This window comes from Budorcas taxicolor, chromosome 5, assembly GCF_023091745.1.
Source record: "Budorcas taxicolor isolate Tak-1 chromosome 5, Takin1.1, whole genome shotgun sequence".
NCBI classification, from domain to species: Eukaryota; Metazoa; Chordata; class Mammalia; order Artiodactyla; family Bovidae; genus Budorcas; species Budorcas taxicolor.
The window spans coordinates 92,978,546-93,004,237 of NC_068914.1; the positions used below are offsets into that span (position 1 = coordinate 92,978,546).

Genomic DNA, 25,692 nt, shown 5'->3' on the forward strand with positions numbered 1-25,692 from the left:
GAGTAAGTCAAGGTTGCTGCCCCTAGGGGAACACATACTGTAGCAGTAAAGATAAGAAAAACAATCAATACAATGTGCAGTCTTATAGGAAAAATATATGTAAAGTTTTGGGTCAAGAGACTTAACAAAGAAGACATTAATACTGTTAAACTTTGCCCACCAACATTGACTAGGTCTGATTATAACTGGGATATAGAAAACTCACATTATTTGTAGAAACAGCATCTACAGGATCAGCGGGCCACAGGAGATTCAAATAGGGAAGAGAACTCTATATAAACAAGCTGATAGATGTAGTGTGATCAAATACATACAATGTCAAGATGGTAATCAGAGTCTTTCATGTCAGTGGGATTAGCTAATTTAACAAAGTAAAATAGCCAGAATAAAATGTGTATTCTGATTTGGAAGAGGAAAAATTGGGCAGCAGAGAAATGAGGCAGTTTTAAAATTAAAAGGGAAATATGTCAGTGTTTTCTCACTGCAAGTCAATAGGAGTAAATGTACCTCCCACAACATCTAAAGTCTACTAAATGATTTCAAATTCTAGCCTTTAATAGTAAATAATCTGTAAGACTGCATGATTTTCCTGAGAGGAGACAATGGAGAGCTTTACCACTACATTTATCTGATGATACATTAACCTGAATGAACTCTGTAAAATACAAACCACATTTTACATTTCTATCTTTACTTGCAGGTTACAAAGTATTAATTGTTGAATTCATGTGTAGTAATCATTTTATCACTGTTCTCTAAGTGTATTAAAATGAACTAAAGAGTACTTATCAATTCTTCCAAATGTAATCCCAATACCAAGAGCAATGACTTTTGTATTAATGTGGACCGTGAAGACTAGAGTTCAGGGAAATATTTCAAACATGTGTTGACCCAGAAAGCATTTTCTTACTTACAAAGCATCTGAGTAAAAAGAGGATTTTTAAAGGCACTGCCATCATCAAGTGACAATAATGGAAGAGAAAGTTACTTAACTTCAAGTCTAGCTGATTGCAAGTGAAATGTCTGACAAAGTTAGCGTTCCCTGGTTTTAATATTTTTTTCCAGTATGGGTCTTCAGTAGAACATCATAGCCAGTAGAGAAAAAAAAATTAAAAACAGACAGACTCATTTCCATTCTACATTTCACATGCAATCAAAAAGACTTGCAAAAAACAGTTCTCTCTCCCATCCTCCCTCACCGTCTTGGGAGCAAAGACTGAAAGGGGAAGATGAGAGGTAACCACCCATAAAAAGGATGGAAAGGAGCCTTCTCTTAGATTACCATGCAGAATTTTATTTCCATGTAACATCAAGTATACTTTTTTTACAAAGAAACTAAAATCTACATTGTCTAAGAGCTCAGCTTTGTAAATGTCTAAAATTACATTATCGCCCAAATCAAATTTAAAATCTAAATTAATTAAGCTCAATAGACAGATAAGTCTGCAACTGTCACTCAATGAACAGCTAAATCTGAGTCTAGCTATACATGTATACAGTCCAGAAAAATCTAAGAGATTCTGGAGAAAAAAAAAAAGTCAAAAAATTTACAGTTTTCTTTATCAGCCAGATAACTAAAGTAAAGGCATAAGACTTCTTCTGAATTATTCAATATCTCCTTAAGGGACAGGGCGATAATTTCAATAATCTTTGCATCCCCAGAACCTTACACTGTGCCCAGAGAAGAGTAAGTACTAAATAAATGCATGTTGTATTTAAGTATTTATTCAACTCTCCATTTTAATTATTGCTATTTAAATTTTCTTCCTAAAGATGTTTTCTAAATGACAGCTCTTTCTTAGAACTTAGTTTAAAATCTGCAATAATATTTGCTCAATAAACGAATGAAATTTTTAAAAAATAATGGACTAAATTTTTAAATTACTACTCTGAATCTTTTATTACCTCTCTAGAGTTCCACTCTCAAGTCTTTTATTATGACTAATATTCCATTAATTATCTGGATTTAAGACTCTGAGATTACTTAATCCAGCATTCCGCAAAACATATCATGTGAAACACTGGCTCTGGAAAAAAAAATGCTTACAGGTAGTTCCTGTTGGGGGGTGAGAGAAGTTTCCACAGTCAAACCAGATTAGGAAAATCTAGGTTACATGGGCTTTAAATGAAGAGTTCGTCCAGACTTTCTTATGCCAATGTCCATTATTGAATATGTGGTATTTTGACACACCATTATTTTACGCTCCACTAGAAAGGTGGACAAGAATTGTCAATCAAACCAGAGCAATACTTCCTTATCAAAATGATTTGTATGTTGCATCCTCATTACCAAGATGGTGAAATGTGAACACAAGTCATCTTAGATGTGGCAGCATGCAGTTTCTCCACATGAGGATGGAATCCGTTTTATAGGCTATTAGTAGAACAAGTGTTCATAATTTGGGAATTGATAAACTTCTAGTTCAAAGCCCTCATGAGGAAGAAAACCAAGGCCCAAAGATGTTGCATGACCTGGTCACACACTTGGCTAATGAGAGCAAGCTCCTGTCTGCAGCTTTCCTCCTTTAATCTATTCATTCATTATATTCCTCTCTTGAACCAGAGCTCTGTTGTACATTAACATGCCCATCTCTCACTAACCTACGTGCCCACAGTCTGTTCCCACTCTCCACACCGCCACCCTCTCCTCCTAGAATCTCCTGCTAATTATAACTCCATCTCCTGCATTCCTTCAATATCCTCCAGAACTGTCACTGCTTCAAATCCTAATCCAAGAAGATCATCAGCCATTCTGAGCAGAAAGATGCACAATGCTTTTCTTATTTCTTCTACTCCTTCCTTCAGTAGTAAAGCAAAGGAGGAAATGTTTATATAGAATCATAAAAACATGAAGTATATAACTCCTTTTATTCTATAGATAACAAAATTTGAACCCAAAGTAGCCAGCCATCTTTCCAAGAATGTATATTCCTTAAAAACAGAGCTCACATTACTTACTATGTGGCATTATTTGGATACATAAGATGATGCTACTTATTCATCACCATCCATTCATTCAACAAATATTTACTGAGTACCTATTCAATAAGTGACAGATGTCAGAAGCCTAGTTGCTAAAACGGCATAGTGAATTAAACAATCAAAACAATCTCTACCTTGCCAGAGCTTACTATGCAGGAACCATAAGTTTTCCTGTAATAGAAATAGATTTTGATGATCAAACCTATCAACTTTCCCAGACTTATTTGATGTCCCACCTCTGCCTTTTTATATTTTTCCAGTGTATTCTCCCTTACGGCCAGGGATTAAAGTTGAACAGAATGAATTTCTGGGAAATGTCAAGTAATGTTAACACTTGAGGGTAATATCTAATTGTGAACAATTTGACAAGAATGTATTTTGTTCTAAGTTTACAGATGAGGAATAGGAATAAAAGGTACAAAACAGATTCTGGGGCCAGAAGGCAAGTTGGTGGTAAAAACAAACTAGTAAATCTAGATTATGCTTCCAAACTCATTCTTCATCAATACCAAAAACAGGATAGCAAACTCCGAAACTTGCTGTGATGGTATCTAAAATTTGCATATGAAATATTGATCAAAATGGAATATACTATGAACAGCTGTACCATTCTGTGAGCCGCTAAGCATTTCTGTAACAAAACTAAATCTTAAAAACTATAGCTATAAAATTTGGGGGTTTATTTGCTTGCTTAAAATTTAAGTAATCTAGCAAGTTAGATTAGCAGTACATTCTTATTTTGCAATTATGTGGTTGACAACAATAAATATATCTACTGTTGAAGGAAATGCTTACCATAGTAGTAACCGAGTAAATTTAAATTCTATAAATGTATATCTCTTAAAAGTCACTTAAATAACTAATATCTTTGTCATTTCATGGTAATTTTTATAATATCCATTCTAAAGTGACTAATACAATTGCAAATATACTAAATGTAAAAAAGAGAGAGAGCGAGAGAGAAACCAAGAGAATTCAAATAAATGGGGATTTTAAAATGTACACCCGTGGTGGATTCATGTCAATGTATGGCAAAACCAATACAGTATTATAAAGTAAAAATAAAAAGTTAAAAAAAAATTTCAAAGGGTTGATTTCAAATGCAAAGGCACAAAAATTTAGATAATTTGCCACTGCATCTCAATAAAATCTATTCAAAGCATTTTAAATTAAAATATATCTAGCAGAAGCAGCCATGAGAGATTCAATCTCTAAATAAAATGTTTAGGATGAAGCTATAAACTAGAAAAGACTGACGAAAATTCATCAAGTATCTAGCCACATATTAGTAACTCCTGGTGAACTGTCATTCACATCCCATTCTTCATTAAACACGTATTTGCTGAAAGCAAAAGATGGCTTGTTTTAATAAATCCTTCTATGACCTGTTAGGTAAATTTTAGATAAACATCTAATAATTCTACCTATATGATTCCCAAAAGTCCGTGTTGTCTCAATAAACTAACTGTAAAATTATCATTTGTTTTCAGAACTTAAAATATTTCATATTCAGTGGTCATTGTTAATTAGAGAATTTTTCAAACAAAATTAAAACTCTTTTGTGTGCATGCCTATTTTATCTGTTGATACTAGATTTTGTTATGTATTTTATCATTATTAATGTAGGTGAAGAATTTATTCTATATTTCACAAAAAATTAACAAATTCCACATTTAACAAACCATATGCCCAACACCTTATTCATACATATGCATTTATTGTTCTATAGCAATTTAGCCTCATGCACAAATGATTTTTAAAACTCATCTAATAATTAGATGCTGTACAGCAATTTTTCAACAGTAACTAATACTTTATTATATCACGGAGTTATTAAAGCATTTTGTTTTAGTAAAGAATATAGCTGTATCCAAGTACTCATCAACATTTTAAATATAATTTTTCTTAGCTTCCAAAAATATTTTCATTCATGCAAGAAAGGACTCATGCTTAACACTCAACATGTTAAATTAATAACATTTTCAAGATTCTACAAAAATTCAAAACATAGCAAAACAAAATGTGAAATTTTCTTTAATTCTTGGGTGGTCTGCTGAAGAAAATTTAGCTATATATAAAACCATAAATTACTGTTAAATCAGCTATTTGGATACAAGATAAGTTAATTTATGAAAACGTGTTTTAGTTTATAGAAAGTCTACACATGAAAGACAATTTCGATGAGATGTTCAAGCAGAAGGAAGTTGGAAGCCTGTTGAAAATGGAAAAAGGTTTTGCACTCCACAAATATTGTTTGAACATAATATAAGCAGAAAAAATTTGTGGCTTGTAAATCCATATGTTCTTAACTGAATATTTTTAACATGCTTTTGTTTAAGTTTTCACAATGCACCTATGTGCTAATGATATCAATACCCTTTCAAGCTGTGAAAGAGTGTAAACCTAGTGCCATCTACTGGGAGAAGTGGATGTCATTCAATCAATTAATTGCAAATTTTGTGAATTAGGGGAGCTGAAATCTGAATGTCTTTTTTTTTTAAGAACTCTTTGTTTCCTTAAAAAAAAAAATAATAGCCCTCCACAAGGCATTTTTAATTTAATCAAATTAAATTAGGTAAGATGAACATGTAAGAATGTGAAGCCAGAGAATAGAGAGCATTAAACTGAACTTGTGGGAGAAAATTTCATTGGTGACATCAATACAGAAATTAGAAATAATTCGTTCTGATTAGTGTTTTTGTATTGGTTTCAAATGTATCTTTTAGAAGACAGGTTCTGAATCTGTGGTCAAATAGCCCTCAATTACAAGTATCAGATATCTAATAAAAAAAATCTTGAAACTATATGAAAACTTGCATAGGTGCACATATGTTTCTTCTAGGTGAACATATGTTTCTTTTCTTCTGGAGAAGAAAAGTCATAACATTAATTTATAAAAAATTTTTTTAGATTAAAGATGGTTCATGTTTTCATGATCCAAAATGGTTAAAAAATAAAAATAATACAGAAAGCCAATCTATTTGGTAGGTGAGTAGCATACCACTGACTTCAATTATTTCTTTACAGTAAATACAAAGAACGTCAGGTGCTATTAATGAAATATTGCCAGCTCAGACTTGAATAATATTACTTCTTACTTATGGATATTGCTTTGGTGCATATATGCAGTACTTCCTCTTTACAAATGCAGAACTTAAAGGCCAAAAGACAATATTAATTTGTTCCAGAGAGAAGTGACCAAAAGAACCAGAGTTCTTACTTCTCACGGTAAGTATTTGTTGTTGTTTATTTGCTAACTCGTGTCCGACACTTTTGCAACCCCATGGACTGTAGGCTATAATATGTACTTATTATATTATAGGCTATAATATGTACTTATTCATAATATCTATAATTTGTACTTATCATATGTACTTATTCCTTTCCTCAAACAGTTTATCACCAAAACTCAAATTGCTGGAGAGAAAAAGTAAAAGAAATTTTGGATAATATACTTTGAATCTGTGTTACCATTTTTTATTGTTATTTGTTTGGCTACGATGTGATTTATTCCTAAGAAATCTACCATATTGTATCAATGCAATAAAGTGAGAAAAGAGAAATTGGTTTTTTTACAATATTTTCAAAAGGTACCCAAACTATGAACTTCAATTTAACCTTCCCATTAGATTTATTTGAGGCCAAAATAGTCTTAGATAAATTTGTCCTCTCTGTTATAGCTATCACTTCACCTACATGTAAACTTTCCAAATGTTTATTCATTCATTTAACAAATATTTATTAAGTGCCAGGCACTGTGCTAAGCTCTGGAGCCACAGGCCCCTGATTCTTGGAGAGCCCTACTTAACCAAACGATAGTCCTACTTACATACAGCATTTGCAAAGTATCTGTCTTTAAGACTTCTAATTTCTACATTACAATATTATGACATAACACCTTTACAAACTGCCGTGTGGCTGTTCAACTCATGGACTATTAAACATGCCAGTAAATTCTATAAGAGTAACAACCATATATTACATGTATGATGTTGGAGAAAAGCACAATTTATCACTGCAATTAGTACTACTTAGACAAATACTCTCGCTTGGCTGAAAACTACCATGATATCTAGTCTAAGTTACAATTTGACTTAATTTTTATCAAGCACTGAAACTATGTGTAAAATTGCGCTTCCTAACCCTTGCTAAGATAACCCCTTCAGTCCTGATTTAGAGGAAAGGAATTCTAATGTTCAAACATGGAAAATATTTCTGTCCTCCCACCACAACCAAGCAGATTTTTCTGTAAATTCCCAGCCATTAATTAGTACCAACTCTTAAGATCTGATTAACCCAAAGCCAAGTAAAAACAAAACAATGACAGTTCATAAAATCACAGAATTTCAAAACTGAAAAGATTTTCTAATTTAAATTTCTCATTTTAAAAATAAAGAGACTGAGCTCTGAAGAGGTTTACTGGTATGTTCAAGGGCACACAAGTTAATGATGGAGCTGTGGTTAGTTCTCTGACTCCTATTCCAGTGCTCTTTTTCATTACATAAAAGAAACTGTTATAGGAAATTAAGAAGAGCTCTGAGAGAAAAAAAATTACCTTTAATTACAAACATGAGCAAACCATAACTCAGATGCACTTAATAAGCTCTAAATTGAAATTATGCCTATTTAAAAATAAGAAGAAAAGGAAGTCAAAGCTGAAAAATGATAGATCAGCCTTCTGGGATATGGCCTTCATACAGGTCAATCCAGTTATAATCAACTTTAAGAGCCTGCTCCAATTATTTTTCAGTTCTGGAATTATTTCGTATTGAATAATACCTAAAATTAGTAGGGTACTGGCTAGGGAGCAGAAGTCTTTTTGATTTACAGAGATTTTTGTTGTAATGGGTTTTGACCAGGGAACAGTAAATTAAAGAAAGACGTCAAACTTTTACCTTAATTTCCTGTATCTCCAAATTTGGCCTCTTCCCTCTCTACTTGAATAAAGTAATGAAGGCAAGAATTCCCATTTCAGTTTCATTTTCCTTTTTCAAAATTTAAATTGTTTGTTTCACATTATTGTTGAAGTTAGCAGTGTCTTCAACATAGCTACTTTTCTAACAGTAAAATTCTGTGAATTTGAGCAGGCTCTGGGAGATAGTGAAGGACAGGGAAGCCTGGCCTGCTGCAGTCCATGGGGTCACAAAGAGTCGGACACGACTGAACAACAAAAGTAAAATTCTGTCAGAGAAATGGACGGTAACAAAGATTTTGCTGACACTGAAGTTATAAAATATGTGCACACTGGAAATTTCATAACACTTTAAAAAGTACAAGGTCCTTGAATGGCTAAGCAATTATGGAATACTACTGTACCAAATCATTTATCAAAGTAAAATAGGTTTACAAGCCCTAAGAAAAAAAGACAGAGTCCCTCCGAGCAATCATTAGTACTAGATAGTAAGAATAAAAGAAATGTGTTGTATGTTTACAGGACTTGAATTCTGGTTCAGTGGGATGTATGAGTAAAATAAAGAGATCAAAACAACAAACTGAGATGGTTATTTCTAAAATATAAAGTGCATTTGTGGCTCCGATTAAAGAAAAACAAGTGCAATATGGGATGTATTGAAATACTTTTTTAAAGTCTATTTTACTAGAAAAACACACAAAATATATATCTATATTGATACAGATGTCTACAGTGATCTAGTGAACATTTACATACAGTGCTTACTATATGTCAGCCACTGTTGTAAGCATTTTTCACATCCTAAGCTATTTTGTTCTCACAGCAACCCTTTCAGGTGAGTACTATTATTATTCCCATTTTACAAACAAGGAAGTCAAGGCACGCAACCAGTTAAGTGGCAAAGCTAGAATTTAGATATGTGGAATTCCAGAATTTGTGTGTTTGAGCATTGTGCTATAATGGTTACTTCTTAAAAATTATCATCTTTGTTGAATTTATCTTTGAATCATTAGGATATAAAAATTTAAAGACACATATTTTGATGAAACAATTTCATTATGAAATCTCTTAACTCTACAACTGTCATATCTCGAGTGGTACCATGTTAATTAATAAGTTTCCATAAATACTTAGCCTCCTTAGTGTACAACAAACTAATGTTACAAGAATTATGCTAGTGCTTTCCTACTTGGGGTTTTTTCCCAGTGGAAAACATGGTTACATATTAGTTAAACAACCTGCATACTCCAATTATGTGCATGTGTGCTCAGCTGCTCAGTTGAGTCTGACTCTTTGTGACCCCCATGGACTGTAGCCCACCAGAGGTCTGTCCATGGGATTCCCCGGGCAAGAATACTGGAGCAGGTGGCCGTTTCCTCCTCCAGGGGATCTTCCCAACCCAGGAATTATTACACATAGTTCATAGTCATGGAAAAGTTTCACATAGCACAGAAACTACACTGGTTGATGCTCTCCCTCCAGCTTACATACAATAAAAGAAATAAAACTTGTCAGTTCTGTAACTTGAATTTTTCTCTTATCCATACCCCTTCTTTGCACACCTACTGTAACAATCATTGTTAAGGCTCTCCATGCTCCATGAGTCCCTCCAGCTCAAGCTCTCCCAACATATTCAGTGGCAGCAGTATAGGAACATGGCAGGTTGGGAAGCAAAGGTGTCAGGAAGAGTGGTTATGGACTCCAACCATTAAGCTTTATTGACCTCTCAACACACACAGACATAAAAGCTATTTTTTGAAATGGACAGTGTTTACTATTCAACTATAGCTTCAAGACAAACACCTTATCCTCACTTCTAATTAAGCTGCCATCTCTCAACCTTCTCTTAGAAATATCTGGAACCAGCCCGGACCGTCCATCATACTAAATCAATAAACCTTATAAATGTAAACCAAGTCATTTTACTTCCCCTTCATCCCTTCCCTAAGATTTAAAATTTTAAAAACATCATATAAGGCACTTTACGATTTGTCTACCTTTCTTTCTTATCTCTTCTAACTTGCCCTCACCCACCCAAGCAAGCCACATTAAATAACTCGTATTTCTTTGAAGATACCTTGCCTTTTCAGGTCTTCATGTATTGCCCACACTACTCCATATGTCAGAAACGTCCTTCCCTCTTCTTGGACATCTGGCTAACTCTTGCTCATAGTCTGAGATTCAACTTAAGCATATCCTACATGAAGCCTTTCTTAAACTTCAGAGACCTTCCCTCCCTTCCAAAAATTTCTTCCCCTAAGCAAAGAGCTAGGACCATCCTCTGCATTCCCCTAACATCCGAGGCATAAATACTTTAGTCTTATCACCACATGGTTCAATGGTCTTTACACAGTTTCAGCTCCAGCTTGTGCTTGTTAAAGAAATCGGCTTGATCTTATTTATCATTGTATCCTCACTGCTTCACACAATGCCTGGCACTCATAGTTAATATTCAATGAATATTTAATGAGTTAGACTGAAATTCTCTATATAATATAGTAATAGAGAAAACTAAAAGAAAATAAAAGTAATATTGATAATAACGTTCACAGAAAATATCTGGCCATTGTGACTTTCATAACAAAATTATAATGTTAAACACAGGCAAATAGTAAAATTTTGGACTTTTATGTCTCTCTTGTTTAAATGCTTAAAATCACATTTTTAAAAAGACTGGTTGGTGGTTCTAATTTAAGAACCAGTTAATACATGCTATAGTAATTCTCTATATTTGGTCATTGTTAAATAGAACATCTTTTCTTTGCAAGTACAATAACTAACTTTATTACACTAAAGTTGTTCATTTTGATTTTTTTTCTTTCCTAAAGGAATGACCACATGTGGAATGAAAAGCATTTTCATTTTCCTTTAACAAGATGAACGTCCTATTTTGTGTGATTTGGGGTGGTTTCTTATCAAGACTGCCAGCCTCTTATGAACATTATGATTTTCAGATGGGTAGTGTGCATTAAAGAATAAGAAGATATCATGAAATATTAGTGACAATTATATACTAAGCAAGGAAACTGGACAATGTTTCCAAGGGTTGTAAGGATTGTGGAAATGAATGTTACTCTAAATAGAGTGGTGATTTATAACCAATTTCCGTCTTCAAATTAGGGCCCAAGTAAAAGAAAATGAAATTTAGCAAAGCATTGTGGTGTATCATTTCCTGCAGCAGAAACACCCCCCACCCCGGACCAGTGCCCTCACTTAGAACAGCACAAGCAGCAGCAACCTGAGGGAAGCCCACAGGCTCGCAGGGCAGCTGGCTGGCTCTTTGTCACCAAATGCAGCAGGTTGAATGCAGACATCACTGTGATATCTTCACCAACAAAACGAGAGGCAAAGAACAGGGGCAAAAGCTGAGTAGGAGAAAAAAAGAAAACAAAAACAAATTAAAACATCACAAATGTTAAACACGTTCACTGCACAATTGATGGTTACGGTTTTATCCGGAACTGAACATACACACACAGTGCTAATAAATTGCAAATGCCTATTTTTCAGATGGTGAGCTTACTTTCAACCCAGGCTTATTTATATCTTATGAATAAAATACACACCATATAATAGTGTAATCTGTGAACACGTTTTGCAAGAGGTTGGAAAAAGAGACTAAGTTTAAAACAGTTGAAAGGAATTAACATTTACTGACTTCATACCAAGTGACAGGAACTGTCAGGGGCCAAATACACATATATTGTGTCATTTAATTCTTAGAATAAACCTAGGAGGTAGGTTTTATCACCCAATGTATATGTGAGGAAGCCAAGGCTCAAAGGTCCAAGGGCACAAAGCAAACAGCCAGTGGGGGGAAAAAAATCAGAAAGCCTTGTTCTATCCAACTAGAAAGTCCCCCTCTCTCCTCATACTACTTTGCCTTCTTCCAGCAATTATTTGTAAATCTGAAGAAGACTGCAAAATCCTGTAAGATTAAGAGATTTCTTTTGTTAGAGTTTCATACTTTTAAAAAATAGAGAGCCTAATAACCTAAGGACAACTAGGAGGCTTCACTGTAGAAACAGCGTTACGTTTGAAGACGATATATCAACTATGAATTTTCATTTGATTTTATGATTTATAATTTCTAGATCAATTCTGTAACCAATATTCACAACCTAGCCTTAAAAGGGGTAAAAATAATTTTTAAAGTTTTCGGAAATGAATCATGTGGAACTGTGTGAATGCTAAACTTTAAAGAAAAGTTGTTAGGATTTTCTTTAAAGTTTTAGACAATCTTTCAGTTGGTAAAGATTAACTTCAAATGAAGGTGGAAATACTAGATGAATAGTAACTTCCCATATTTTATTTAAAATTAACATTACAAGTGCCCTTAACCACTAAATGTCCAAAAATGGATATAAAATTAATGTCTCGTTCATTTCCTGACCCTCACCCCCAACTCCCTCTCCCCCCAAATAAAAGTCTGTTCCTGGTCTCTCCTGACCTCCTCAAAGAACAAACACATAATAAACAGTAATATATTTGACCAAATCACTCTGGAGTATATCTGACAGAAATCTGCTTGTATTAACATGCCTGAACTCTGACTTCTCCAAACTAAACTCACTACAAAACCAAAACATTTTTGTGTTACTAACTGGAGACAAAAAGGAGGAAGAGGGAAGGTAAGTATCACAATGCACAGCCTGAAAGAACCATTAAACATAAATAAACATGTCATTTGCACGAGTGACTGCAGAGCAGGGGAAAGAGAGCATTCCTTTGGAGCAGACTACTGACTAATAAAAGATCAAAGGTCTATACCTCACAACACTATAAATAAAAATGTATTTTTTTTCCCTGTGGCCTTCTCTGTGAGGAGTAAAGTGTGCACGATGAATGTAATTACTTAGCAAAGCTGCGGCCTCATTGTGCTCCTGCAGTTGACCATAAAACGTCTTCCTATTCTGTTTCATCAACTGCTGTACCAGGCGGCCTGTGCGCCTACCGATGGCCACAGCCATCTGGCTTGTGTCAAAGCCAGCGCACAGGAAGAAAGGGAGTGATGTCACTCTGCAGGTCAGGCAAAGAACAAAGATGCATTCTATAATTAAAAGCTGAGGGCCTCAAATACTGGGGGCCCTTCAGCATGATATAACGGCGTGATTTAATGTTCTTACGCTTGCCTTTATTTCTACCCAAAAAGCCAGGGCTCCATCTAGTGGCAAATTACTTTTGCCCAGTTTTTTTTAAAGAGAACCCATCTGTGTTCGCATCCAACAAAGCAGAGTAACAAAGTGACTATTTCCAGAGCAATCTAGCCTTTTTAACAAAAAGTACAGTTTGTCACAGCGTCCTCCGTCCTCAAGTCCTACAAAGCATGCCCTTTCATAGCTTGGGATCGTGAGGATAACAGCCAAAGCAGCTAATTTTGCAAAAATGCACCAGGTACTACAGTCTACCCTGAAAAAAATGTAGCTGAGATGGAAAGTGAGAAACATTTCTAGAGAACAGATACATGACTCTGGATGCCTTGGTGAAATCAAACTCATAATGTTGTTCTCCAGGAAACAAAAGTATCCTAGTTAATATGGCTCTAAATATGACGCCAGGAGCAACTCATCTATAGAACAGAAAATGGAATATTTGTACGTGAAACGATGTAACAAATTTAAACTAACGGTTTTCCACTTAGTTTCTCTTAGTTTATGCTTGCAATACATGAAGTAAAATATGTTGACAAACCAATCTAAACTGCAGAATATACTGGATGGAAGACGTGATATCATAATGGATGGGTGGGATCTATGAGATCAGACTGCCTGGGTTTGAAGCCTGGTCCTGCCCCTAAGGAGTGGTGTCACCTTGGCAAAGTGGCTTACCCTCTCAATGCCTCCGTTTCCTCAACTCTAAAATAACAATTAAATCAGTTAATTGGTTAGAACCACTTGGAACAACTCCTGGCACATAGTTTATGCTCACAATCATTAGCTCTTACTAGTATTTATCTATTTATTTATTTTTTAATATTTATTTATTTGATGGCATTGGGTCTTAGTTGTAGCACACAGGATCTTCAGTCTTCATGGCAGCATGTGAGATCTTTTTAGTTGCAGCATGTGGGATCTAGTTCCCTGACCAGGAATCGAACCTCAGACCCCCTGCATTGGGAGCTCAGAGTCTTAGCCATTGGACCACAGGGAAGTCCCATCTTACTAGCATTTAAATGTACAATATTTGTTTTTATTTTAAAATTATATGAATCAGAAATTTCTAACGGTTCATTTATACCCAATGATATTGAGCCTTAGTAGGCTATTCTCTAAACACTGATTCTGATTTAGGCCAGAAAACTTACTACTCTTGGATTGATTTCCATGGTAGGATAAAGATATTCTAAGCTTGGCAGCTGATGAAACCCTTGCCATATGACAGGCAGTATTGTAAGCACTTCACATTTATTAGCTCTTTTAATCCTTAGGACATTAAGAGGTACATATTATCATTTTCCCACTTTTAGATATAGAGATTGAGGCATAAGGAGGTTAAGGAATTTACCTAAGATCTCCTGGCTGGTAAGAAGCAGAGCCCTTAAGTCACTGGACTGAATGATTTAACAGATTTGAACCCAAGCCATCTGGTTCCAGGACCAGTGCTCTTGACCACCATAATTGGCAATGAAAAGTCTAAGGTTGTTACCAATTCACTCTACAAACCCTGACTCTGCTGCTGCTGCTGCTGCTAAGTTGCTTCAGTCGTGTCCGACTCTGTGTGACCCCATAGACGGCAGCACACGAGGCTCCACTGTCCCTGGGATTCTCCAGGCAAGAACACTGGAGTGGGTTGCCATTTCCTTCTCCAATGCATGAAAGTGAAAAGTGAAAGTGAAGTCGCTCAGTCATGCCTGACCCTCAGCGACCCCATGGACTGCAGCCTTCCAGGCTCCTCCGTCCACGGGATTTTCCAGGCAAGAGTACTGGAGTGGGGTGCCATTGCCTTCTCCCACTCTGACTCTATGTTCTCCTAATAGACAATGTGGCTGATAATAAATACTTAATAAAGATTCATTTAATTCAAAAAGAGGAACTAAATGATTTAGTTCCAGCGAAGAGGAACTAAAGAGCCTCTTGATGAAACTAAAAGAGAGAGAAAAAGCTGGCTTAAAGCTCAACATTCAAAAAACTAAGATCACGGCATCTAGTCCTATCACTTCATGGCACATAGATGGGAAAACAGAGGAAACAGTGACAGACTTTATTTTCTTGGGCTCCAAAATCACTGCAGATGGTGACTGCAGCCATAAAATTAAAAGACACTTGCTCCTTGGAAGAAAAGCTATGACAAACCTAGACAGCATATTAAAAGCAGAGACATTACTTTGCCAACAAAGGCCCGTCTAGTCAAAGCTATGGTTTTCCAAGTAGTCATGTATGGATGTGAGAGCTGGACTGTGAAGAAAGCTGAGCTCGAAAGAATTGATGCTTCTGAACTGTGGTATTGGAGAAGACTCTTGAGAGTCCCTTGGACTGCAAGGAGATTCAACCAGTCCATCCTAAAGATAATCAGTCCTGAATATTCATTGGAAGGACTGATGCTGAAGCTCCAATACTTTGGCCACCTGATGCGAAGAACTGACTCATTTGAAAAGACCTTGATGCTGGGAAAGATTGAAGGCAAAAGGAGAAGGGGACAACAGAGGATAATATGGTTGGATGGCATCACTGACTCGATGGACATGAGTTTGAGCAAGCTCCGGGAGTTGGTGATAGACAGGCTTCCCTGTCTTAGCAACTGAACTGAACTGAATTCAAGAAGATTATTTGAAGACTCTCTTGACTTTGAGTGAAAAAAGTACAGAGTTAAGGAAGTAGAAAGCCTGAGACATACTCAGATGTCTAGATTTAATTTTTCTGTCCCATCACGTGTAACCTCTTTCCCTTTCATCTTCAAATTTTTTCTCTACACTCTTTTGACACACCTTTAGGATATATAACCTAGAGAAGCCCAGGATTTAGTCCACTTGCATCTACTAAAGCTTCAATATGTTGATGAGATGGTACTTCTGAGGATCAAACAAACCAACATTTACTCTCCACACTACTCCCCCCCCGCCCCCCGCCAAATATTCAAGTTTCAATTAGCCTGTCTTTTCCCATCGTGCCCCTTGAGCTGCCTGGACAAAGACCCTAGCCAGAAACAATCCTAGTCCAAAAAGAGGCAAAAGAAACACATTCTTTGAGTGATGACAATCTTTGGGAAAAGAATTAGCATTAAATACCCCTTACACTGCCTTGTGGTCCAGTGGCTACAATTCCATGCTCCCAATATAAGGGGCCCAGGTTAGATCCCTGACTGGAGAACTACATCCCACATGCTGCCACTAAGAGTTTGTGTGCCGCACCTAGAAAGATTCCTCATGCCGCAACTAAGACTCGGCACAGCTAAATAAATAAATAACATTCCCTGGAAATCAATACTGAGCAAAGACTGATCTCAGTTGGCCTTGGCCTACAATAACTTGGAGCAGGGCTTGAGTTCCCAGCCAGACACTGGGTCTGGGTCACGGTGGTGAAAGTACCAGATCCTACCCACTAGGTCAGTGGTCAGTGACAAGGGCCCTGGCCTTCGGCTTTGCAGAAAAGAATTTCCACAAAGATAGAAAGTAGTGAAGCAAGTAAATTATTTATTAAGAGATAAAAAAAGAGTATATACCTGTGGATAAACACACGGGCAGACTCAGAGAGAGAGAGTCGCTGAGTTGCCCCCTTGAGGCTGTTTGAATTAGTTTTATGGGGCACTTCTGTGTCTCCTTTGACCAATCACGTGGACTTGCCTGGTTCACAGTCAATACCTGGTATATCTCAGGATCCTCCCATGTGTACTCTTAACCAAGACGGATTCTACCGAAGAGGCCTGTGGGTAGCCTGGCATTAGTTAGCATCATTCCCCTTTGACCTCCAAGGACATTTTCTGTGCATGTGTAGTCAGGGAGGTCTCCTGATTTCGAGAATGAGAAACATGTGGTCTGCACAGGGCCCAGGCTCCTCCCTTAATTGTCCTGCTATTCTCATCTTGGAGTTTCAGTCCATAGGGAATGAATTTCCAATCGCTTTACTCTGGGGAGTGGTATGAGGGGCGGGGCAGCAACAGCATCTACCTCCTGCCTCAAGACCACCCAGAAAATCTATAGCTCCCCAAGTTTATCCTCAACTTCCTCACTTTTATATTGCTTTTTGTTTGCCTTTTATGTATTTTGAATTGGAGGATAATTACTTCACAATGTTTTATTGGTTTCTGCCGTACAGCCACGTGAATCAGCCATATTATACTGTTTTTGACTCAAATAATTTCACAGGTGAATAACATTTATAGATAACCAACATGTTCTTTTTAAATGCTAGATACAATTTACACATCTTTCTAATCTCTCATAATATCTAATATATCACTTTGGAATTATTTAGTGTTTAAAAATAGGGGTTGAACGATACCTAATGAGTACTATGACACTATGTGTTGAGAACAGAATTAGATTACACAATTATCTATAATTTTCTGCTTGAAACTTTTTAATGATTCCTCTCTGCATGTTGCAGGGTTTCCCAAACCCTGTTCTGAGAAACAGGCATTACCCCTTCAAACAAAATTAGTAGTGGAAATGCTACCTAATAGGAAGGGCTGGAGAGGTTTCACAATAAATACACCTGTCTCAGCTGATGCCTTTCAAATGGTTTTGACCTTACAAAACCCCTTTCTTTCCTATCACCAGCCCACAGAACACATTCTGGTAAATCCTTTGGATCATGTCCAAATTACTGAACAAAGCATCTAAAGTTCTACATCTAGCTGCTGCCTAACCTTCAGCCTTTTCTCTTGCCATACTTCACATCCCACCCCACCCCACGTTCCTGCCATACCAATATACTCATTTGTTGTTCAGTCGCTAAATTGTTTCTGACTCCTTGCAACCCCATGAACTGCATGCAGCACGCCAGGCTTCCCTGTCCTCCACTATCTCCTGGACTTTGCTCAAACTCATGTCTATTGAGTCAGTGATGCTATCTTACCAGCACATCCTCTGCCACCCTCTCCTCCTTCTGCCTTCAGTCTTTTCCAGCATCAGGGTCTTTTTCAATGAGTCAGCTCTTTGCATCAGGTGGCCAAAAATAACTTTCTGCAAACAGGTTTGCTGTTTCCTGCTTCCACTTCCAAATCTTTCTTCATTCCATATCCTTCTCTCCTTTCCCCACTCTCAACTCCCACCCCTTCTAACTTCTCCTATTTGAGTCCCCAGTGAAGCACTAAGCATGCTGTCACATCCCTTATTAACAATTTTTAGGGCACTGATTTGCTCACACCCCACTCTTCTAGATTATAAACCTCTTAAGCGTAGAGACAGTTTCTTTTTCATCTTTGTATCCTAGTACCTGGCACCTAACAGCCATTCATGTGTTGAGTGGAAGAATGATTATATAAATAACTGGCTATGGAAATGGTTGTTCAGGATCATCACTTCCCACCCTCCTATCTCTGCCATCTCAACTGTTTAATGGTGCTTAAAGGTAAGAATGTGAATTAAGATCAGTTGATTCCTTCATGGCAATTAGAAGTATCTGTGAAGAGGTAGGAAGTTGAAAGTGCAATCTGACTTGAGATCTGAAGATAATTCAAGTGCCCTATTTTGGTCAAAAATGTTTACTTCTCCATCTTTTCTCATCCCTAGAACTCCAACATCCAAAAATTTGATAAACGTTAGTTTGTTAGTTTTTTAGTTTGGGTTTATTTTTATTTCCTTTTACTTTTTTCTTGCAATTGAACAATCATCTGCCAAAGAGAGATGATATAAACAGGAAAGCAGGGAACTCACACAGTTGATAATTAACTCCCAAATAAATGAGCTGATTGTGCTAGTGGATTTAAAAAGTCAAACCTAAAGGTCAAATCCCTTCCAATAAATGCCAAAAGAATGTCTACAGCAGTGGTTTTCCTGAGTTAGTAAAATGTTCCCCCCAAAACTTCAAGGGCCAACAGAAAGTTGACAAATTTGAATTTTGTCAAGTAAGAACAAAAAGTCCCAAACCCTAATCTCACCATAATTTCAGAAAAGAAAGATTATATTGACACCAAGAACTCAGAAAGCAACCTCAAGATAAAGAATGTTCGTTTGAATAATATATTTAAGTTTTGAGGTAAAACATTTCATTGTTGCTATTATTCTCATTTCTTAGGAAAAGAAGAAACTTCATCACGGGCCAGCATGTGGAAACCACTAATCTAAATGTCTACGATACAGTTCTATACTTGGCACCATGCCGTCACCGACTCGATGGACATGGTTTGGGTGGACTCCGGGAGTGGGTGATGGACAGGGAGGCCTGGCGTGCTGCCTGTTCATGGGGTCGCAAAGAGTTGGACACGACTGAGCGACTGAACTGAACTGAACTATTTGCTGAATGAACTGATCAACCAATCATTTACTTCTCAAAATCAACATGCCTAATTAGCTAGAATCTAGAATCGGGCATTTCTTTTGTTAAGCAGAGATCTTTTTGTATTTGTTATAAGAAACAGAAGAATCCTAGCTATCAGAATCCTCAATCTTTCAAACCATTTAGAGATAACACTTTTAAGATACCAAATTATAGTCGGCTCACCTGTATAAATTCCTACCACAGAGAAAATAATGTATTAACAGCTGATGAATATACAAAGATATATGCTGTCAAAAAACATATTAGCCTAGATGGAACCAAAAGATATGTACTCAATGCCTTTACTGAGGCAGAAATAAAGTACGTCCTTCAGAGGAAGGACAATTTCTTCCAGCTTAGGGGGCTTCCCTAGTGGATCAGAGGGTAAAGTGTCTGAAATGTGGGAGACCCGGGTTCAATCCCTGAATTGAGAAGATCCCTCAAGAAGGAAATGGCAACCCACTCCAGTACTCTGGCCTGGAAAATCCCACAGACAGAGAAGCCTGGTAGGCTACAGTCCATGGGGTTGCAAAGAGTCGGACACAACTGAGCACTTCACTTTTACTTTCACTTTAGGGGGATGGAATGGCAGGGTTATGAGGGGTTGGGAACCAAAGAAAAGTTACATAAAGAAGAATATTTTATTTAATATCTTCAGAATTAGCCATTTTTTAATTGTTTGATCTTAGCATCCCTTTACATTCCTATGTAAAAATTATCAAATGCCTTTTGTTTCTGTAGTTACACCCATCAATATTTACTATATTAGAATTAAAACAGCCACTTAAAAGTATTTGTTTATTCCATTTAGAATAACAAAAATAAAAATAATAACAGTGAAAAATAACTAGATTAGCCAAAACAAACAAATAAATATTTAATGGGAAAAGCTTTAAATTTTTGTCAAGTCAATCTCTCTAATGTCTGGCTTAACAGAAAATAGCTGGATTCTCATCTCTGCTTCTGCATTTAATCTATTGTGATATGTTGCTTTGGTTGAAGTATAAGTAAGTTTTAGTCGCTCAGTCATGCCCGACTCTTTGCGACCCCATTGATTGCAGCCCACCAGGCTCCTCTTTTCCAGGAAAGGATACTGGAATGGGTTGCCATATCCTTCTCCAGGGGATTTTCCCAACCCAGGGATCGAACCCGGGTTTCCTGCACTGCAGGCAGATTCTTTACTGACTGAGCTACAAGGCTGAAGTATATACATGAATAAAATCTCACCTCACTCAGATAAGTAGTTGGAAAATAGAGGAATATTTTAACAGCTTTTTCAGATAACTACAGATATGCTTCTTTGGTATTAACACCAAAATTCAACAATGACAGTCTGAAACTACGTATTATCAATGAACTTTTCATACTATTACATTAAAATTCATTGGTCTATTTTGCATTTTGACTGGATCTTTTAACTGTGCATGATTTTATAACATCATGCACTGTTCATTTGGAAAACAGTGGTTCATTTGGGTTACGCACATCTTTCACATGTTGACACATTTTGCTTTTAGTACCAAAAATCATACTCATTAATAGTCACCACTGATTTTTTCAGGTACATCTTTAAATGTTGAGAAGCTGTCAAGCTCACAGTGGCAGATACATGTTTTCCAGAATTTTATTTTTTAACTTGAAAGCTCAGCTTTTATAATTGCCAACAAATACAGTCTTTTCCTTAAAAGTGACAGAATCACTTTGTTCATTCTTAAGAAAATATCTGCCAAATATCCAATTTATCTAGTTTTTTTTTTACTTATTTGGCTGCACCGAGTCTTAGTTGTGGCACGCAGAATCTTTAGTTGTGACATGAAAACTCTTAGTTCTGGCATGGGGGATCTAGTTCCCTGACGGTGGAAACCAGGTCCCCTACACTGGGAGCGCAGAGTCTTAGTCACTGGACCACCCAGGATATCCCCAAATATCCAAGTTTAAATAACCAAAGGCTTCAGTAGTTCAGAGGGTCAAGCATCCTCCTGCCAATGCAGGAGACATAAGAAATGCGGGTTTGATCCCTGAGTCGGGAAGATCCCCTGGAGAAAGGAATGGCAACCCACTCCAGTATTATTGCCTAGAGAATCCTATGGACAGAGGAGCCTGGCAGGCTACAATCCATGGGGTCACAGAGTTGGACATGACTGAGCAACTGACATACACACACAGTTCATCTTTTGGTCATTCTGTCAAGTGAAATGGTGTTTCAAACAATCACACCAGTACTTTTCCTGGAGACAACTTTGCATTGTGGAAGCACTTTATAAAAATGTATCTTTTATTTTTTCACACACAATATTAAAAAGATATGCACTCAAGATCTAGATTTAATAAACGTTATATCAATTTTATTACTTCATCAAAGACATTCTTAAGTGAAAATGGCCTTTTCTCCTATGTGGATGTTAGTGAAGAATGGAATGACTACTAATAATATTTGTTTCCACTGCCTCTCTTTATGCTAAAACACCAGCAGTTTCAACTGCTCTTGCAACATCAACCCAAATGTCAACACAGTGAAAAAGGAAAATAATGTCAGCATTAGTATGAAAATAGTTTTGACTTTGTGAATCCTTTGAAAGGCTCTCAGATTCCAGGGATCCTTAGTCCACACCTTGAGAGGTGCTGGTCTAACCCTCTGGCTGACACAAAGAAAGCCCAGAAAATGTTTCATAAGCACTTGGGTTTTTTTATGTTTTATTTTTATTATGTATTTGGCTATGGTGGGCCTTAGTTATAGCATGTGGGATCTAGTTCCCCAACCAGGGATTGAACCCAGGTCCCCTGCACTGGGAGCATAGAGTCTTAGCCACTGGACCACTAGGGAAGTCCCCATAAGCACTTGTTGAATAAGTGAACAGGGAACAGAGAACTACATTTATAATGTAACCCATGTTGTTTAGAAAAAACAGGTGGTTAGAAAATAATACCAGTAGTATTTAGACCTCTTGCTACTTCTAAGGTAATTAGTTCATTTCCTACTTCATCTAGTCTATGGAAAAATGCAAATGTAAAATTTTGAGTTAATCAAATTGAGGAGGATAGTTATGATAGATTTCTGAAAGTAACAATCAGAACACTACAGCCCAATTTCCTCAGCACCACTCCTTGCAATATAAAAGTATACATCCTGCTGAGGGATAAGAAAACAAATTATGAATTATTGCTATGTCCAGAAAAAGGAAAATTAATTTGTTGATAAGCTCCAATCAATACTTTAGCCACCTGATATGAAGAGCCAACTCATTGGAAAAGACCCTGATGCTGGGAAAGATTGAGGGAAGGAGAAGAAGGAGGCAACAGAAGATGAGATGGTTGGATGGCATCACTGATTCAACGGACATGAGCTTGAGCAAACTCCAGGAGATAGTGGAAGACAGGGAAGCCTGGCGTGCTGCAGTCCGTGGGGTCGCAAAGAACCGGACACGACTGAGCAACTGAACACAGCAACAGTATTTACTGAGCCCATATTGTGTACATGGTACTGTTAATTCATGTACTGCTAGTAGAATTATCAAAGAATTAGAACTTTCAGAAATACCTGAGAATAACAGAATTGTTATCATTAAGTTTAGAACTAGAAAAATTCTTGAACACCTAATGCAGAGATTTTTGAACATGACCACTCAACAGAGGTAAAATAATTAGATGAAAGGCGTTTCACAACAAATTTGTTAAAATTGTCTTAAGATGCTGAAGTTTGAGGATAAGGGTTTTTTTGTTTGTTTGTTTTGTTGATGTTGTTGTTGTTTTGAGGATACGGTTTTTAAGAAAACAACTAGGATATATTTAGAGTTGTCTCTTTAATAATGCACTTTCCTTCACTTGTTTTCTGAAGTGTTTTCTTCAGAAACTAGACCTAGAACTAGCACCAGGAATGTGCAGCTTGGACCATCTGCTCCTCAGACTGTAAGTATCATCTGTGTATGACTACATGAGGATGTTGCTCATGAAATATCATCCATCATGGGTATCTCAGTGGAAAAATAGTGGGAAAAACAATGAATTGATCCAAAGCTCTTATTTTGTCAATAGCAAAACAGAGATAAACAGACCTAGCAAAGGTCAGAAAGTCATTTGGGTAAAATATTAAGCTAAAACTCCTTTTATGTACATGTTGTGACATCTACACTTTCTTTTTTATTCAGTTCACACAAAAAATAAGAAAAGGACATACAGAATTGTACCTAATATTGACAATGCAAGGGTTACTCTGTGTCCATTAAGAAGGTATACCAATGGTATAATTAAAATAGAATTATGTATATAAGTCCATCTTCTGATGTTACTTTTAACTCTACTAAATGCTATCTTTTTACAAGGATTCCTGTTTTGTAGTCCATGGAATTCTCCAGGGCAGAATACTGGAGTGGGTTGCCATATTCTCCTCCAGGGGATCTTCCCAACCCAGTGATCGAACCCAGGTCTCCTACATTGCAGGCAGATTCTTTACCATCTGAACCACCAGGGAAGCCGAGGAATACTGGAGTGGGTAGACTATCCCTTCTTCCTGACCCAGGAATTGAACCAGGGTCTCCTGCATTGCAGATGAATTCTTTACCAGATGAGCTACTAGGGAAGCCCAGCTATAAGTCCATCTTCTGATGTTACTTTTAACTCTACTAAATGCTATCTTTTTTCCCAGGATTCCTGTTTTGTAGTCATCTAGTCAAATGCAGGCATTTATTCATTCTCACATTAATCTATTCTTAATATTAATTTATTTTATTTGGCTGCATCAGGCCTTAATTACAGCACTAGGGACCTTCATTGCATCATGTGGGATCTTTCATTGTGGTGCACTAATTCTCCAGTTGAGGCACAAGGATCAGTAGTTGTACCACAAAGGCTCAGTTGCACCATGCAGACTTATTTGCCCTGGTGCATGTGGGATCTTAGTTCCCCAACCAGGGATCAAACTCAGGTACCCTGCATTGCAAGGCAGATTCTTAACCACTGGGTCATCAGGGAAGTCCCTCACATTATTATTTTAAAACTTCTGTCACCAATACAGAATACAAATCTTTTTCTTCTAAATTATACATTGATTTCACAGTCCACAGTATCGACATTACATGTGTTTCATCTAAAAAGCTTTTCTTCATATTTAAAAAGTGCCAACAGAAAAGCAAAATCCACATAAACAAATCACTTTTGATTACTGTTAAAAAATGCCTTCAGAATTTTTCAGTCTTTTTGACTGTTTCATTTTGTTGTGTTTATGTAATAGTTTTGCTTTTCTAGTACTTGAGTTCAAATTTAAAAGTTCTCACCAACTAGCTAGGTTTCATTTGACAAGGTTTACTCTGAGCTATGAAAGTCTCATTTGTAAGTCTAGAGTTTATAATAGTTTCCTTGCAAAACTGCTACTAGAGAAGCCCCTGGCACACACAAGTTCATGTCCATGTCTGTATCTAATATCAGTTAATCTTCACATCAACCCTGAGGTAGGCATTCCTATATGTGGTAGTCATTAGTGCTATTTCCACAACACTCTGAATCTCCATTTTCCAGGTTCTTTCTGGGCCCCTGTGGTTGCATGAGATCGTGTCACTAGTCCTGGGGAGGAAGTTGTGAACAGAAACGATACCATGTGCCACTTCTAAGACAGATCACTTAATTGCTGGCATGAAGCTCTCCAGAACTCTCTTTCTCTCCAACAGTGATCAGCAATGTTCTATAATTAGATGATGGCTGCTCCATTAACCACAATCCTGGAGTAGGAGGCATGGAACAGAGTTCCCATCTGACAGACAATGAACACGAAATACAAGCGAGAAATAAAACTTCAGTGGCTGAAGCCACTGGGATCTGAGGATTATGTGTTCCAGCAGAAACTAAGGTTCAGAGAATAACTTCCTTGAGGTCAAATTCTGTCAGAAGACAGAATTTGAACTGAAGTCTATTTTAATCTTTCGTAGTACATTAAACATTCCTCAAGGGCAGGGACTCTTATTTCCCAGATAGCTGTCCTTGTTTAGAAAAACAACAGGGTCTGAAGGCTGAGGAGTCCAATGCCAAAGACAATGAGACCACTCTGAAAAGAACAAGGTCTTCCTCTCATTAGTCACCCTTTCTATTTCTAAATACCCAAAAGAGAGTCAGAAGATATGGCTCTCTTTTCATACTCAGACATAAAGGCTAGGAGAAAGCTACTTCACTTTGGATCTTCTGGATATAACAAATAAGTCCAAACCCTTCAAGAACTGGAGGTTTTCTTCACAATTTTTGTCATATACTCATAACTCCTCTGCCTTATTATTTACTTAATATTTTCTGTAAGTTGAATTTAGCTTTTTCCTATATGGAAATAGGATACATGGGATAATGGAATCCCAAGTCTGATGTGTAAGCTGTATTTTTACTAATATCCATGAAAATAAA

The 25,692-nt window shown here is 36.8% G+C and overlaps 1 protein-coding gene across 2 annotated transcripts in view; it reads right to left on the reverse strand.

Annotated features, from left to right (window-relative positions):
* MSRB3 (methionine sulfoxide reductase B3) overlaps nt 1-25,692 on the reverse strand; it is a 180,120-nt gene that overhangs the window by 128,365 nt on the left and 26,063 nt on the right. For both annotated transcript variants that reach the window (XM_052639631.1, XM_052639632.1), the window contains exon 2: nt 11,133-11,259. In XM_052639631.1, coding sequence (XP_052495591.1) covers nt 11,133-11,208 — 76 coding nt within the window. In that variant the 5' untranslated portion in view covers nt 11,209-11,259. The remainder of the gene's footprint in view (nt 1-11,132; nt 11,260-25,692) is intronic.